Raw genomic sequence first — 18,304 nt, forward strand, 5'->3', positions numbered from 1 at the left:
TTCCACCAGCAATTGCTATTATTTGGTCTTTTAGCTATTTATTTCACATTTTTATCCTATGGTTTGATGCACCTGTAAATTCTAATTGATTACACAGTTCAACTTTGGATATTAAGCACTGATTTACCAAAAACTACTACAACATTCAATTTAAGTATTTTACATGCTTGCCACATCTACTTTTTCTTTGATTTTTAGTATTTTTTTTTAATATTCTGCAAAACACTTTCTAACATATCCGCTGCATAGCTTAATCTTACAGTGCAGCCAGGATTTTCCATTCACACAGCCATATTCCATGCCTAATGCTAGGTTGCCATCTGTTGACCAACTTAGCAGCTGTATTGTAAAGATATAACACAAGGCACTTGAGAACATAAACAAATTGCAAAAGACCTTTCAAGTTTGAATCCCGGTTTTGTACTTCTTTCTCTCTACCTGGGAAAGTTATTTTAAAAGGTTACCATTTCTCCTTAACTTAATTTGCAGAGAAAAAAAAAAGGATCAAGTTTTTCCATACACAGAGGCAGTACTGGAGAACATCTTCAAAGGCTGCTTAAGGAGACTGTCTGAAGGCTACAATCAATAGGACATACTTTGGGAACCAAACTGTATAAGAAGCACACTGCATGGATGGAATGATCAGTATTAGGTGCTATAATGTTATCTTTTTCACTTTCAAAAGGTGTCCAAGGGAATCAAGAAAATATTGCCAGGGAAATGAAAATTTAAATTGGTCAATATATATATATCATTCTTCCTTTTTTTTTTTTTTTTTCCCCTTTTTCAATTTCTTTCATTTAAAAAGAAGTACAGATGAAAAAAACAACATCTCTGTATAAGACAGTATATTAGCTGGGTTTACAAGGGTGCAAGAGACACTTTTAGCAGGATGCACAGTATCACCTCAGGGAGGAAACTCTTCATACCTACTTCACTTAGCATGTAAAAGGCTTTAGTTTTCTCCAAGTGACTGCATGTATGAAACAGAGCGTCTAGAACATTTCTTTTGCCTCAAAGGAGATTTGTAGGGAGTACCTTCAAAAACAGTGGAAAGGCCTTCAAGAATTCTGATCATCAGCATCACGAATAGAAGACAATTGTTTTCTCTGAAGTCATTAGAAAAACAAAGCTTTCCAAAGGAATGATACATGAAAAGGACTTTCCAAAAAACATGAAACAACTGTGACATATTTCTTAATAGAAATATAATATTAAATGATAATGTACAAAATAAACAAACAATAACATACTTTAATAGAAATACAATCAAAATAGAGATCAGCTCTATTAACAGTACTTTATATAGCAATATATAAACTTTCTATAGCAATACATGAACACAGCACAGTCTAAACACTGCATTATGGTGCTGAGCTCAAGAACTTACATGCATATAAGGATTTCATGCAGTCTCTGTTTAGCGACTCACCTTTGAATCATCCAGTTCCAGTTTTTTCAGAGACTTCCTGACATAATCTAAGAAGGAGGATGATTTGGAGAAAATTTTTCCTACATGTCGATCACTGCAAATATAATGATGAGATGCATGCATTTCGCTAACAGAAACTTACAGATTTTAAAAATCATTTTTATCTGAATTTCCATTTATTGAGGGCAAATAAATCTGTTGGACAGCCCCTTGGGTCAAGTTAGTGACAATTTTTCTTTTCTCCTTTTGACTTAAAACAACTAGCTAATACTGGAAGAAGTTTCTAAGCACAACTGTACAGCTGTACTACAGCTGGAGTATGGTTACTATTTTACCAAAAAATGAGAGGGGTGAAGGTTTCTTTTTAATTTTTCCCGTGATGGTTTTATTTCTTCATATGAGTGACAAAATTCTTATTTCTATCAAATGATATTACCTTCTGTGCTCCTGTAACACTGTCATTATTTACTGCAATGCTGCTGTAATTTATTGTGTACCACCAGACTGAGCAAATGGCAGGTCATAGCAAAATTTCACTGTAACCTTGTGTTCTTATCCTCAAAACTGTAGCTTAGTTAAGTGATACCAGAACTTCCACTGTTGACGACAGTGGCTCACTTTTGAAGCCGGCTAAAATTGCAGACAGTTTAAGAAAACGTTAAAATAACGTACAAAAACACAAAGACCACTCAGAAACATTGACAGGTCTCATCCATTCATTTTCTCTGCTTTGTTTAAAATATCTTGGAGAAATTACATAAAACTTTATTAATCTGAACTCACTTTCTTGACAATTTCCCCACATAGCACTACCCTAATCGAGTTTTGCAGCTTAGGAGTTACATTTTCAGCTATAACAGCTGCTCCTGAGCATTTCTTAAGGAGGAAGTATGCTAAGTAGAAATAATAACAAATAGATTAAAAAAATAATTTAATTTGTAAATATTTTAAACTTTTCTCCCTCTTTATTCTTAGTAAAAACTCTCCTTATTTAAGGATCAGAATTAACATCTACCAAGGTCAATATAATGACTTTACCCAGTGGCATTTCTAATGTTTTTTGGGTGGCAGAGATCCCCATTCATTGAGAACCAATGGCCACATTTATTTTTAAGAAATTCTCTAGTCATATTCAATACTGAGGTGCATTTAAACATTTGGGCTGATGCAGCCTGAAAATCAGTTAATGATTATGCTGCTATGACAGGCCTCTGCCCTCCTAATTAGATGCTAGAGGGGGAAAGATATCACACTGGGTCTGGCTGAGATAGGTTAACTTTGTTCAGAGCAGCCCATATGGCGCTGTGTTTTGCATTTGTGACTAAAACGGTGCTGATAACACATGGATATTTCAGCTGGTGTCAAACTGCTCTGCCTTGCAGCAAGGAGGATTGGGTTGGGCAAGAGGCCAAGGGTGAACCCAGCCAGGACAGCTGACTTAAACCTACCACAGGGATATGCCATACTGTATACCATGACGTACAGCAATAAAGCTGGAGGGTGGTGTTCTCATGGTAGCTGATGCTTGTAGACTGCCTGGGCAGCAGTCTGCTGGTGAACCTTTGCTTCATCTGTTTTTGTGTTTAGAGTTGCTTTTAATTTTTTCCACCTTTCCCTTTCATTAACTTATCAAACAGTCCTTATCTTGATGAGTTTTTCTCATCCTGCTGTGAGGGCAGTGAATGAGCAGCTAGAGAGTGCTTAGTTGCTGGCAAGAGTCAGCATAGATATACAATATATTTAATAGATTCATGTTGTATACAAGTAGTTTAAAAAAGAACAGATTAATAATAGTTCATAGTCTTAACAGTTCATTCTCTCAATTGCTTTAATGTGCTAAATGTTTTTCTGGAACTGGACATCTTAAAAAATGCAGAACAATCACAGTAGGTTTCAGAACAATAACGAAAATATCAGCTTTTCCACTGAAACTGGTGACAACTCACATTAGTCAGCTTGCAAGCAGGTAGGCTTCCCCTGCTTTTATTTCAGAAGTATAATCCTAAATTACTTCCTCCAAATTATGCTTCCTTTTACAAATGAAGTATATTGTCATCCCACACACTTTTTTTTCACACTTTATCAACAATGGTTTTACATGCTAGCTTTTAGTTAATTTTAAAATAAACAAGTATTTCTTCTTTCAAAAGACTTTCTGAAGTGCTAGCTGTCTGGCTTCCCACTTTCCAAAAGACTTGGGGGTATCGGCATTAGCATTTATTTTAGATTATAAGTATATTCCCCAAGTGACTTTTGGGGTTTGCTCACCTCCCACAGCATGGTTTGTGCTGTGGAACGGGATCAGAGCTTCAAAATTAAATTAAATTGGAAGGTGTGCTTCTGGATGTGCACCAAATGCTAATGAGCACACACCCCACATAATAAAAGTTAATCCAGACTGCAACTCCAGAAAAGTGTTTAGTGAAGATGTCAAGATCATAGCACTAACTTGCCAAATCCCATCATCTATAGGCATAGAACTTGCTGATGTAGACACAGGCAGCCATCAGCACTTGCTGATGTAGCCCTTCACAGACAGCCATGTTAGCCATTGGTCATTTTTCTGAGGACAAATGGAAATGTCTTTTTGTCTTCTGCAGTATTAAAGCTGCCAAGTCTTCTGAAATACAGGATAGCCTAAGACTGTCAACTTTTAGATGTTTGCTATTGTTTTGCTGTTGAAGATAGATTTTAATAATGAATCTGGTACCAAGGAGGACCTATTTCAGCTATGAGTAAAGGAAGGGCAATACATCTGTGATGTGGACATAGAAGCAAATGTGATGTGCATAAGGAACAAACGTATCCTTCATTTTAATGCCAATATGTATCTTCAGTCTGAGACTGATTCTTCAAACCTGCTGCTTAAGAAATACAGAAAGGGATCACAGAAAATCAGATGTTTTGTATTCTCTGAGTTCAGAGCTTCCTACCTTTTGGTGACACCATAAATTTCTTCTATAATAACCTGAAGAACAGCTCGATAAAACAACGACTCTGTAGGCAGCTGGAAAAAAAAATTCAGCAAAAACGATTTAAAATTGGAATTGAAATTTAGATCATAGTAAAAAAAAAAAACAAAACAAAAATAGTATTGGCTTCTACTTATTTGTTTACATTCCTTGCAATCAGTCATAACAACTGGACATTTTACTAATGTTCCTGAATCCAGTTTAATTTACGTTGCCAGATTCTAACACAACTTGAATGTGAAAAAAAAAGAAAAAAAAAGAGAAACCCAAAGCCTGAAGTAGAAGATCAAAGACTGGCAGAGAAAAAAAGAACAGAAAAAATGTAGTGATCATGACCCAAATTCTACTCTGCAAAATAAATCTAACAATTTACCTAAATTGTTCTAAAGACAAATAAATAATTTCCTAGCTTAATCATCATGTCCTGTAGTCTCAACCATGCAGAAAGCACTGTGCTCATAAAAACAGAATACGCTTAAAAGTTCACATTTTTGAGTATAAAAGATCTGTTTCCATAAAAATAGTTAATAGTTGTCAGTCTAAAATTCGTGGCAAAGCTAACCCACAATGAAAGACTACAGGGAACAGGAGGATTACACACAGAGAGAAGAGTTCTCAGTCTTTTTAAATATTTGCACAGTAGGTGTCTGCCATCCAAACAGGATAACTTGCACAGCAGTAATTCAAAGTATTCATGGATTAAAAAAAAATACAGAGATTAAAAATGAGAATGATGATGTTTCTTACAGATACAAGCTTTTGTCATAACAATTTCTATTTTTACATTCGTTGATATAACACTGGGATGGAATGATCCAAACCAGGGATATCAGAAGGGCATTTGGACTTAATTTATATACTTGCTGAAAGATAGTGCAAGAAGTTAGGAAGAGTAGCTTAAATTTTAAGCCGTGCCTTTTTTTCAGACTCTTAATTATCAAGAGAAAACAGACTCACTAGGTACAACCGCAGCAATAAAAATGCAATTTCATGATGACACATGCTATCTATCAGGATTTGATGTACTGTATGCTAGTGTTTTAGATTCCAGAAATTCAAAAGTTCAATAAAAGGTCGCGGATTAAGAGCATTTAAAGGGGAAAAACACATTTTATCTTAGAACGGTTAAAATAAACAGTATGACTTACCATTTGGCCAACTGCAACTCGCTCCAAAGCCTTTAAGAGTGAAGGAATTAAATTGCTGATATGTTTATTCTTTATCAGAACATTTTATAAACACATTGTATAAAAGTCAGAGGATCTGACATTTTAAAAGATTAATGATGTGACACAACATGAGCTTGCACACTTTAAAGTGTTAATACCGTTACAGAACCATAAACAGCTCACTCCTGTTATTTTGGTTTATTTATAAGAGAAGCAATGATAACCAACTGTATAGATGTGAGCAAAATTTCTTTCTTTTTCTTAGGTTTATAAAAGAATTTCTGAGAATTCTTTCCGTATTTTTTCTCTCTTTGTATTGTTGTATACAATTATTGTATAATTATTTATTTACAATATAATATTTTAAATGCAATATTAGATATTTGTTTTATATCTTCTATTCTTGCAGAAATGCAAGCAATTCAGTTTCCAATCAATTATTTCAAAGTAAAGATTGGTTCAGTGGCCAATGCCTTTAAATACTTTTAGATTCTAGTATAATGAGTGTAAATAAATTAAAAAATTCAGAGGGACTGAACTTAAAAGGGTAATGTATGAACTTTCACAACAGATTCCTCAGATCACAAATCCTGATGCTAGTATGAGAGTACTTGATTTTTATGATCCATACTGATCAAGAATGGCAAATAATCACAAGCATGGTATGTTTTCCTCCAGAAGTAAAGATCATAGTAGAAATGAAGGAAAAACTTCAATCAGTTGCCTGACACTAAAATAAATTAGATAAAAAATCAAAAACGTCTCACCACTCAAGGATCATTGTCCCCAAATTCCACCACAGCAGATAGAACTGCTTTTCACTGAATCACCCACTTTTTCTTCTCCTAATTTGAGAACTGATCTTGTATTTCAGATTGTGCTTCAACTACAATCCAAGTAGTTGTACAAGTGAAAAGTGTATACCTGCCTCACTGCAGAAGATGGATGTGTCTGGAAAAGTGTGAATCTGAGTTATCTCATCCAGACCTTTGTCCCTTGGCCCTTTAACCAATTTGAACAATATGTAATGATGAACATTATATTGAGTATCTTATCATTGTTCAGCAGATTCAGTTTCTCCAACCTAGCCATTGCCCCTGGGAAACTGGGTGCCTAGCTGCATGTCACCATCTCCTTTCTACCTACTAGAGGGCAAGGAGTGTCCCAGTCATGAAAAATGCAAGCAGGGGATTTCAAATGTACTAACTGTAGAAGCATCTAGTGCCATGGGAGAACTCCTTGCCTTTGTGAAGTTTTAAACAAAAGAAATTTTTAACTGCCTAATTTCTGTGAATTCTATGAACTCTAAAACAGATAGATTTCACATGTTCAGTACTATCTCTTCGGAGTCATTTGCTTACAAAATTTATCTTCCTACCATTGTTGAAAGACAGCCCAGACTTTCCCTTTCTAAAAGAAAAAGAATGGGAAAGAAAGCAAGTAATGGGTCAGCCTAGGAAGTAATGGTATTGCATTACACTAACAATAAAAAGAAAACAGGCAATCTCTTTTAGAAAGTATTTCTATGATAAAGGTTTTACAACATCATGGCTAAAAGAAACAGATTTTTTCTTGTACCTTGCCAAGGGTAACACATTTAAGCCTAATGAAATACTAACTGTCCTCCCTTGCTTTCATCTGACAGTATTAAATTATCATGTTAGCTTGCATTTATATATCCTTGATATGTTAACTTGTACTGCCTCTTCAGTCCATACTATTCTCTCAAACAGAGGTAAAGAGGTAGCAGCAAAGGCTTACCAGAACCTATGACTCATCTTGATACAAAAAATTAAAAACTAATAAAGAGTATTAGTCTTCTAACTGAAACAGTGGTCAAAATTTTTGATACGTATCTGTTCTTTCAAATTGGACAACAGTTCATCATTCTGTCTCACTGAGGTTAGGTCTTTGCAACTCCTGGTGCAATGTTAAAAAGATGTTTCCAGTCTGTTAAACCGCACGGATTTTAGAGCTCTTCTCACTTTTGGAAGAGGCAAGTTTGTTTAGGTTTCAAACAGTCAGAATATTCAATATTATGAATCATGAAGGCGTTGGGGGAGTTACTGATTGCAATCCTTCTACAATTACCTTGTTCCACTCTAAGTCCTTGGCCAGGAACTATTACCCTAAGGGGTTACCTTGTTTAGGTTTTACCAAAGGTTTGGCCTTTCTGTCCATTCTTAAAATATGTTTCTGTCAATACTCATTTTTTCATTCCTTCAGCAAGTATAATATATATAACACTGGAAGGTCAGTACTATTTTTTTAGATACAATTCATCATGCTTACAACATTAATGACGTTACTCTGCAAAGTCTTGGATTAAAGTCATGGCTCTTGAATTAGAAGCCAAAAACAATGAATCCTATAACATCTGGACAGAGTTCTCAGTAGGAAAAAGAAAAACAGGGGAATCATACCAAGCACGCTGACATTCTAGCATTGCGACCGCAGCACCAGCCCTCGTCCTTCAAGTACTGACACATGGGAAATCCCCACACTTCCTCTGTGCAATCTGCAAGATGGGGAAAAAAAACAGACACAGCTTTCATGAACTCTTCACTTTACCTTACAGTGTAAACAACATATTGAGCAAGATGAACAGTTAATGGATGGTAGCAGAAACACTTAACTGTTCCAGTCCAGTACCAAGAAACATTAGTATTATAATTATGGATTTTCCTCATAACAGATGTTTTTGGCTGATATTGAATTTCTGGTAATTTCAAAACTTTTTTTTTTTTTTTTTTTTTAAACTAGGTCATTTTTATAAAAATCAACTGAGAAAAAAGTTCTAAGGGACACAGTAGGATTTGCAAATACCTCTGACACATCCTGCCATGCCATGAGTTATAAGAAGTAAGGCAGGCAGTCATTCAGTATAGCAGGACTTCACTATTTCTTCCACTGGGTTCCTCTTCTACCATAAACATCTAAAATCACAAAGAATGAGTACGTGTTTATTTCAATTCTGAAGCTCTGTGCTTTGCTGAGAGACATAATGTTTGCTCTCCAGAAATGAGCAGCTGCAAAGGCTCATGCTGTTTCTTCAAAACACAGAGAAGCATTTGCATCACAAACTGTGTTCAGTTTGTTTCAGTATCATTAGTATTTTGAATAACAGCAGAAGTCTTCGTGTTTAACACTAATGAAAATGTGGGAAAACTAAACAAGCAGTTTAGACTATTATTAGCTAAGTGTTCATAATATCTAGGTGTAAATGTAGATGAAATCCACAACGTTTAGAATTTTTATTGGTGTATTTGTCAGCTGATTTTTTAGTGCATTGAATAAGAATAACCTTATTGCTTACTTACCTACTTACCTTAAAAAAAAAAAAAAAGCCAACAAAACAAACCAAAAGAATTCTACAGCAAATTGGCTAAGATCCTGGCTTTTTAGCATAGAGAGATGACTCGGGCACATTTAAAGACAAATCAATTTAATGGGGTTAAAAAAAGGACAGCAGAAATGCGACTCTTCAAATTTACCAGAAGTCTGGGTATACAAACACATAAGCAGAATTCATTTCGTGAAACATAGGCAAAGAAGGGTAAGAGGAAACTATAAAGGACACAACTCTCTTCCACCTCTTCAGTTCTTCTAGTGCTAGTCTCCAATGACCAATGATCTCTAGAGAGTAACAGTGAGCAAGTAATCTTCTGCAGGCAACCTCACGTTTTGCTCTCCTTTTAGTCTCAAAGGCTAAAAGCTTAATATGGAACGTATACTCGTTTAAGGACCATAACTGAAGAACTGAACATTAATGTGGGATAATTAACAGAAGAAGGAAAGTTCCTGTAGACCTGAAGATGAAATTAAACAAAACAGATTGCAGCTTGTTCCAAACTAGGACTATATAAATATTTGTAAATGCTTCATGACAAGACATCAAACGCCATTTAACTTTAGGTCTAATTACTGAGTGCATGGAATAAAGCTCCTACAACAGGGATAGTAATAAGATCTTATTAAATACATATTTGGAAAGCAAAAAATGACTCCCATGGTTCCTATTTTAAGGGTCACATTAATAAGCTTTTCTAACACGTATGTTAGAATATTTTAAAGTAAAAATGTGCAAACTGAGTTAGAAAGATAAAATCAATCAATCTTCTTAAGTTATCCCTTATAACCTAAACCCTCTCCTCTAGGCAAAATAATCATCCATGCAATTAAAATTGCTAACCACTGAGCTACAATCACAATCTTTGTACTCTATACTCATGTGTAATGCTGAAGAATTTCTGACATCTTTGAAAAGACGGTGATACAAAACATGATCTTCTTTATCAAAACTTTCTCTTTAGCTGGAGAAAGAGAGGTAAACCAACGCAGTGAGTTAGGTTTTTTGGTCTACTTACAAAGTTGACCATATATCTACAATATTACCTTGAGTTCTTTTTGTTTTTCCATATCCAGTGCACTCTCAAGTTTATTGCTGATTAAAAAAAAAATAGTTGAAAGATAAATACATTCCTATGAAGTGTATATGTTTATCAGCTTGACTTCACAGACCTGAAAATTCTTTTAATGCCTTTAACTACTTTTTACATGCTTGATACTACATAGCTCATTATTTATTGTCTTGTGCTTCTATCTGACAATGCAAAATTGCACTAAACTCTATACAACTCTACAAAATATTCAAACATTTCAAATATGGGTATTCTGTGGAAGACTTCACAGCAAACACTGCAAGCGATCAACAGTGCATGAAGAAAATAATAAATCATGCATAATGTAAAGAAGCCAGCTGAACAGAACAGAATTCTGTTTCCATGAAAGGTTAACAAAATGGGAATTCTATGCAACTATTTGATGAGATGAACAGATAGCTATAACATCTCTTCTTCACAGGTTAGGGGGATGATGTGCTAGAAAGGAACTCTGAGCAGGACTCCTGCTGGACAGTAGGTTGGCTATGACCCAGCAGTGTGCCCGTGACCAAGAAGGGTGCATTAAAAAGAGCATGGTCAACAGGTCAAGGGAGGTCCTTCCCTTCTACCCTGCCCAAGTGAGGCCACATCTGGAGTACTGTGTTCAGTTCTGAGCTCCTCAATTCAAACAAACAGGGATCTTTTAGAAAGAGTGATTCAAGCACTGGAATAGGCTGCCCAAAGAGGCTGTGGAGTCTCTCTCTTCAGAGATACTCAAGACCCTTCTGGATGCCTTCCTGTGCAACCTGCTGTAAGGCAACTGCTTTAGCAGGGGGTTGAACTTGATGATTCTAGAGGTCCCTTCCAATCCCTGCAGTTCTGTGAATCTGTTATTCTGTGAAATTCACAAATAAGAATTTTAATAAGAACTTTCCAAATGATTGCTTTTTTGCCATTATAGATTTTTCATGTCTTTTGAAAAACAAAGAAATTTTATGGATCCTAAGTGGATAGATCTTAATCAGAGTATCCTTTGAAGCATTTGCATAACTTATGCAATGCCTCCATGGATTTACTAACTCTTCTTGTAACCACAGCGATGTTTCACAACTAACCCTTGTGCATCTGATTTATCACATTAGTCTAACAGGCAGAAATAAGATAGGTCTTGAAAAGAATATGCTATGTGGAGAAGTTGTCTTGAGTTTGGTTTCCTATATACTTTAAATCCTATGGAGGAGATCATCAAACACTTTGAGAAACATGTGCAAACATACCAGACACAACTGCAAATTATTTATGGACTTTTTCACAGAATCACAGAATCACACAACACTGTCTAGCAAAGGAAAATACAAAGGCCCAGGTAAAACATTTTAAGCTGGAATAAATGCAAAGCCTCATATTTTATCATCAACTGAGTAGGACTAAATTTTCTACAAAGTATGTCAGATTACCATTTTCCACTTCTGGGAACTCAATGCTACAATGCTGTCAGAATGATCTTATTTCTTAACTCATTCCTTGAAATCACATGCTATTTTCTGTCCTCCAATTATTTAGACATTTTTCTAAGTCCTTCAGTAAAATGCTGTCACGCTTTGTACAGATTTCAGCCTCCTTCCATCTAGAATAACTTTTTGAATACTGTAATAGTAATGGCAGAAACCATTTGGAGCACTTCTACTATTCTGAGGGTTTTTTTTCCCCTCTGGTTATTTAAGTTCCATGTGAAAAAGAGGACAATATGTACAGATATCTGGGATACTGAAATTTTATTTCAGGTAGTAAAAAATTAGAAATCATAGCAAATGTGTGTATATATGCATACATACATTTAAAGAATTAGATCAACTACAACTTCCTTCATCATGATTAACTTCTTTCTGGATGCAGAAAAAAGTCAGGTAAGTTTCATTGTTCTCATTTTGTATTCACGGACACACTCTTAGTTGCTGAACAGTGTTTAAAAGAAATTAATTAAAGGGTTTTCTAACAAAATAGTTAAGTGTAGTTTGGGAACAGGATTTCCAAATATAGAATACTGAATGTTATTTATTAATATTTCTTTTTCTGATAGATAAAAAATGTACTAATGTACATTTAGTGTACATACTAGTGTACAGTTAGTAGAAATATCAGACCTTACATAGATCTTAACTCTGAGCAAGATTCTGTTATTTCTAGCATGTTAACATTTAAAATTTAAATATCACATCTATCTATAATTAATGAGAAAAAATAAATAAACCAGGACTTTGTTTCACTTTTGTGGCATTGTATACATTGATCATAACAGCTGTTTTGAAACTCTTCATCTGTTCTTTATGAAAGCAATACAAATAAATTAGGATAAGTGGCAAAGCACTATAAAATATAAGATTCTGATTTTTTTGAAATGTATTTAATTTTTCTATTCTCAGGTTTTAAGATTTTCTAGTGTATACATGACTACAACAATGAGAATTACTTTCCAGTAATGAGTTCATCAGATTGCAAATAGTATGTGACAAAGCGAAGGCAAAAATATGTTTTTAGCGTAAAGGCTGAATTTCCAACTTTAGTCACTATCATGTCTTGCTTAAGAAACTCTATTCTCCTTGGGAAAAAAAAAAAAAAAAAAAGCTTATTTCATTCCTAAACTTTATCTTAGGCAATTTATTACTGAAATGCAGTGAAACACCAGTTTCTTAAAGCGTTTCAGCATGAGAACATAACTTCAGGAGAATGAGAACTTGTTCTATTTACTTAGTACTGTCAAGCTGATTGTACGCCCACAGCCAGTTCTGTACTAAACCACTCACACTGCAGTTTTTAGTGGCAAGTATCTTATACTTACCTTACAAATCACCATTAAGACTGAACATGCTTTCTGTATTGAACTTCACCTATGATTTCTTTGGCACTTACTTTAATACAGAAAGGCTTTAAAGCTTTAAAACATTCACATTTAATATTTGAATTTGGAATGTATTTTAGGATGGTGTATTATTACCAGTACCTTATAATACCACTCGGTGAATTATCACTGCATTACCTTGTCAGACTTGAATGTTTAAATACATTTTTGTCTGTTACCACTTAAAAACTGTGTTGGATACAAACACTTCCAACTCCATTTATTTATGAAGTGTGATCAGAATCAGCTCATGTAAAATATAGCATGTAGCAATGTATACTCTTAAAAGAACTTCTATTTCCTTTTTATATGTTCTTATCTTTTGTTTTGTTCCATTAAAACAGTAACGTCTTCTTCACAACTGCTATTATTTTGACACTAACATCTATTTCAGTTGACTCCTCTGGATGTGTTAGTGCCTCATCTTTATTCATCTTCATAATCTTTCTCTCCAACATACAAATTCCACTGCAATTATGAAGTATAATTCCCCAGTTTGCATCTCTACTAGTGTATGATTTCAGTGTTTAAGATGCTTAATTCTCAAAGGTTTTCTTGATTGAATTTTTTTCATTTTACTAGTTTCAAAGCATTTAATACCTGAAGTTCAGACACATTAATTTTGTTTGCACTTCAACTGCATTTTTGTACTTCATATCCAATGCATTTGAGCATCTCATTCTGTGATCATGGAAGAAAAAGAAAGCTAAAAAGATTTTTTTAAAAATCAAGAGTATGTGATGGCTCCATTTTGAATAGGCTTTGAGCGGCTACAGAATACTCATGACTAAAATAGAGGAGTGCCAATTGTACAGAAAAAGCACAACTGACTGAAGATCAGACACAGCTGTCAGTGTGAGGTAATTGTACAAGGACTGCCAAGCAAACTGAAAAATCTCTATATTAATCATATACTTGTTGGCCAATAACATTTTAGGATTCTCGCCAAAGACAAACAGAGAAGAGTAATGTGATATGGCACCTAAAACCCATAAGCGGCTGAATCCACAAGACTGGCACTAAGAACTGCTCCTCAGCTGTCTGAAGCCAAGAGCAATATCTGAGAGGTAACAATTGAATCTGAATCACATCCTTGCTTGGGTAGCTCTGGACATGTTGGTGGTCAAGATAAAAGCAGCCATAACAACAGGTCTAAAACAATCCTCTCTACTCTCATTTCTTGTTCTATATCTTGTCATTCCTACTTTACTATTTGAAGTTGCTAGAAAATCCATGTGTCCAGTGTATGGTAAATGGTCAAACTCTCCATCCAACCTGGCTTTAAATGTCTCCAGGGATGGAACAGCCACAACTTCTGTGGGCAACTCACCATTCTTAGTCCACACAGAAAGCTGCAATCTAAAAAGCCTTAGGAGCATCCCCTTCTGTGTAACCTAGAGTTTTACTTCTTCCAAGGAATATAACCAGCATTTGTTTATGTGTACATCTTGAGAAAATACAAGCAGGGGTCGTTTGACATGAGCATTATTTTCCATTTCCCTTTTTCTGTTTTTGATTATTTTTTTTTAGAAAACTACTAAGATTCCTTAAAATGTTCTTATTAAAACACTCTTTGCAGAGAAAAGTGATTTTTGTTTCTGTTAGCCAGAACACAATAAAACATGATTAATAATCGAAATATATTACTGAAAAATGAAAGGAAACCTTTAAGGAAAACAAGTGAAAAATGACTAAATGGTTACTGACAGTTTTATGTCAGCACTGGTATGTTAGCAGGGGCCATATTAAGGTACGGAGGGATCCCTGCCCTTACAGTCTCTCTACTACTTGCAAGTTCTTGAATAATTTACAATCTAAACAAATGAAAGTGCAGTGAGGATGGAGATGACATACTAAGAAGTAGTTCTCTGAAGAAGTCTGGTTTCCCAGGAGACAACAGTTCATTCTGGTACTATCAACAAACCCAAGAACTGCCATAAAAATTGAGGTTAGTAGGTGTGAAAGGAAATTAAAACAAATTCTTTGCTAGCACTGTATTAAAATATTGTTTTTTAGAACTGCTACCTAATTCTAGGAAGTGATCACTAGTCATATTAAAAATCAACAACAGAAATATGAAACTAACTCTTTCTAACATTGAGGTGAACTGTAAATCTAATGCAGACACCAGGGGAATAAAAAAATGTAGTCACTGATTTGGAAATACATATATTAAATACTATGCTGTATCTACTTATGTAAAGATTCAAAAGACAGTCATTTTCCAAATACACTGAATATTTAGTGATAAAAACAGCACTGTATTCCAATAACCAAAACTGTAAACATGACATTAAAAACGTTACAGTTATGCAAAGCACTAATTATAAGCACATTTACTGGAAAATAAAATTACTCCTAATTTGTAAATTAAATAAGTTGGAAAAAAGCTTGTCTTTATTGATATATACATTACTTATCTCAAAGGGCTCAAATAAAATGGAAGTATAGGAAAAAAAATCCATAAACTACCCTAAAAATGTAGAAGCGAAAGGAATAGCACCTTCATGTGAACTCCTTAATAATAAATAATTTTTTTTTGCAATTTTCTGATATGTAAAAAAAATATTTTCTTAAACTGGACAACAGATTATTCTACAGTTACTTTTAACAAACTCCAAAGAAAAGGGAGACAATTTTCAACACCAGTGAAATCTTTTTCTTACCTACCTCTTTTACTCAGAAAAATCTCCCACTGCAACCAGTTACTGCCATTTCACACTGCTGGACTTATAGCACTCAACAAGGCATGACACAAATCTAAGAAACTACAAGAATTTGTATCCTAAATCAGATAAATCCCATTAGCAAAATAGGAGAAATAAGTACAAAATATGCATAGATAAAATATATAACTATCCTTTTAATGTAGCCAGTAACATCAACAGAACTATATTTTCTAACTCCTACTTTTACTTCTCTTCATCCATCTGTTGGCAAATATATGATTTATCTTACTGAAAAAAAACATACATTTTTCTGTAGCAAATATGAGCTATGCCTAAATAGCTGTAGGAGTGGATATACTCTCTTGTAATGCATCAGGAGTCTTCTACATGACAAGCCCTGTCACGTTCAAGTTGGAATTGGCACTCACTGGTCACACTGCATATTAAATTTTTCTCACTAAGGCCTTGAACTTGCAATACTCCATGAGAATACTCTGCTTAAAAGGAATTCTGCTGAAGTAATTCAAATAATAGAAATTGTGAAGCCTGGAGACTGAAGGATTAGAGTATATTTATATTGAATACGTAACAAAGATGTGTAAAAGGCAGTTATCTGAGACTTACAAGAAGCAACCATTGTCATTAAATTTGTGGGATATAAATGAAATAACTTTTTACAGAAACTTTCAATATGAGAAAAAGTTTTCCAGAGTTCTCTATTTGAAAGTGGCCTTTGTTTTCTAAAGAAACTTTTCAATTTATTTCAATTTGAAAGATGCTTTCTATTCGCTCTTGTCAAGTATGAAAACATGTTTATTTGACTAGGTTGGCATATAATGCACAATGCAAAAGACTTATGTCAAAACAATGCATTTTTTTTTTAAAGAAGGTAAGCAATTATTTTCTAATTATTTTTGAAAGACTATTATTATATTCCTACAGATGCTATTGAAATAAGCGGTGTATCAAACATGTGTTGTTCATCATTTTCATGCCATTTTATTTCCATATAGTTCATTTTAGAGTCCTTAATAATTACAGGAGAAACAGGCATTAGTTCACATCCCACAAGCTCTTTGCTCTTTGCTCTTGTCAAACAAAGGCAGTCACTACATGCAGACTCTGTTCTTAAACAAGCTCAGGAAGGAATTACACTATTCTGACCAGCAGAAAATATACAGTGATATATCCCAACAATATCATAAATAGCACAATCCAAATAGGAATGTAATCTTGCTTCCAGAATTTTATAGCTTTAGTAATTCTTCTGCGCTCACTATGATTAATCTTTTTGCACTTGATCAAATAACATTTATTTTAAAAAAGTGAAAAGTTTTCTTCTCAGCTGTGTTATTTATATTATGTTCTCAATGCACTTTCTCCATTTCAAGGCATAAAATTGTTAGGATATTATTTTGAATCTCCTTGAAAGAGCACAAAGAATTTAACGGTGTTCTGTACAGTAACAGAAGAGGAAAAGATTATTAACAGATAACTTTCTTAGGCATATGGCAGTATAATAGGCACAGGCAAACAAGATGTTTTTCTTTCAAGAGCTGTAAAAAGTAATTCTGTATGTTCTTTTGATAATAATTGATAATAACTGATAATAAAATGATCTCTATTTTTCTTTACTTTTAAAATCAAATCTCTTCAACCTCTTGCAGATACCTGGATAGAAACAGAACAAATTAATAGATAGTCCATAAAACCAATCGAAGACCTGCTGAAACACGCTGAAACATAACTCCAGTTGTTTTACCTCTTCCAGGGTGCTCAGTAAAACAGCAGAATCTCAGTCTACTTCTACTGCTTTGAAGAAAGAAAAGGAACTACTTACAATGACTTTTGCCTTTTGTGGGAAAGACTAGAACTTCCTAGTCTTTATCTAGTCCTAGATAAAGATTTCACAGTTCCCTGAGCTTATACCTTTCCTAAAAATCACATCACTAAAAGGGATTTATCTGGAAAAAAAGGTGTTCCACCATTTCAGAAAATAGAATCATTTGTCTTTCCAGAACCCAAATGTATGGTATGCTTTAGTTATTGCATATTATAGTAAGCTTTGCTTTCTCAATTATAATCTCCTACTGTGCGCACACACTCTAAATTGTAAATGTGAGATAGTTTCAGAATTTAATATATTTTTTATGCATTTACTCATGAAAAATACCCTTGTAATTGAAATACATAATGCTGTCATTTAATGTCTATAAAACTTACCTAGTTAACGTTTTCTCAAGTTTCATATATTTCTCATGGCCAATTTTGATAGAAAACACCTGGGTTTTAGCCACTAGTTAGGCCTGTCATAAATTCATGGAAAGGTGCCTGGTGCAGCAATAGCTAAAAATGCCTTGGAAAGGAAATCAAGCTCTTTGATCTTTTGCTTGGATATGTTTTCCTGTGTCACCATGGTATCAGTGATAGCTATTTTAAGACACGGGATATGGAATATCTTTGAAAATATAGCTAGGCAACGTATAAATCATCCACACTCTAATAATTCTAAAACAGTGACTAATCTTTCCATATTTCAGTGCAATGGAGTAATATGATGTTTGCATATGGAATCCTTCAGAAAATTCAGTTTTGAAATTTCTGTCTGCTGACTCCAGCTTACTCAGAGCCACTGCAGTTTTCACAAATCTGATAAAATGTTGCACGTGAATTGCAACAGCCCTTTGCATCCCTTTCAGATCCCTTCATTATGTTCATTAGTTTCTAAAACCTGATGTGTAATGAAAGCTTATATGTATCTAACTTCGGCTTTAGAGACCA

The 18,304-nt window shown here is 34.3% G+C and overlaps 1 protein-coding gene across 5 annotated transcripts in view; it reads right to left on the reverse strand.

The window, feature by feature from the left end:
- Nucleotides 1–18,304, reverse strand: part of METTL25 (methyltransferase like 25) — an 84,164-nt gene that overhangs the window by 42,833 nt on the left and 23,027 nt on the right. For 3 of the 5 annotated variants that reach the window (XM_052669225.1, XM_052669224.1, XM_052669223.1), the window contains exons 6-9: nt 7,997–8,091; nt 5,553–5,582; nt 4,366–4,439; nt 1,433–1,526 (exon numbers count right to left, since the gene is read on the reverse strand). In XM_052669225.1, coding sequence (XP_052525185.1) covers nt 1,433–1,526; nt 4,366–4,439; nt 5,553–5,582; nt 7,997–8,091 — 293 coding nt within the window. The remainder of the gene's footprint in view (nt 1–1,432; nt 1,527–4,365; nt 4,440–5,552; nt 5,583–7,996; nt 8,092–18,304) is intronic. The other 2 variants (XR_008202932.1, XM_052669226.1) reach the window with 1 other exon arrangement.

The sequence above is a fragment of the Tympanuchus pallidicinctus genome, unplaced genomic scaffold, assembly GCF_026119805.1.
Source record: "Tympanuchus pallidicinctus isolate F22 unplaced genomic scaffold, pur_lepc_1.0 scaffold8, whole genome shotgun sequence".
NCBI lineage: Eukaryota > Metazoa > Chordata > Aves > Galliformes > Phasianidae > Tympanuchus > Tympanuchus pallidicinctus.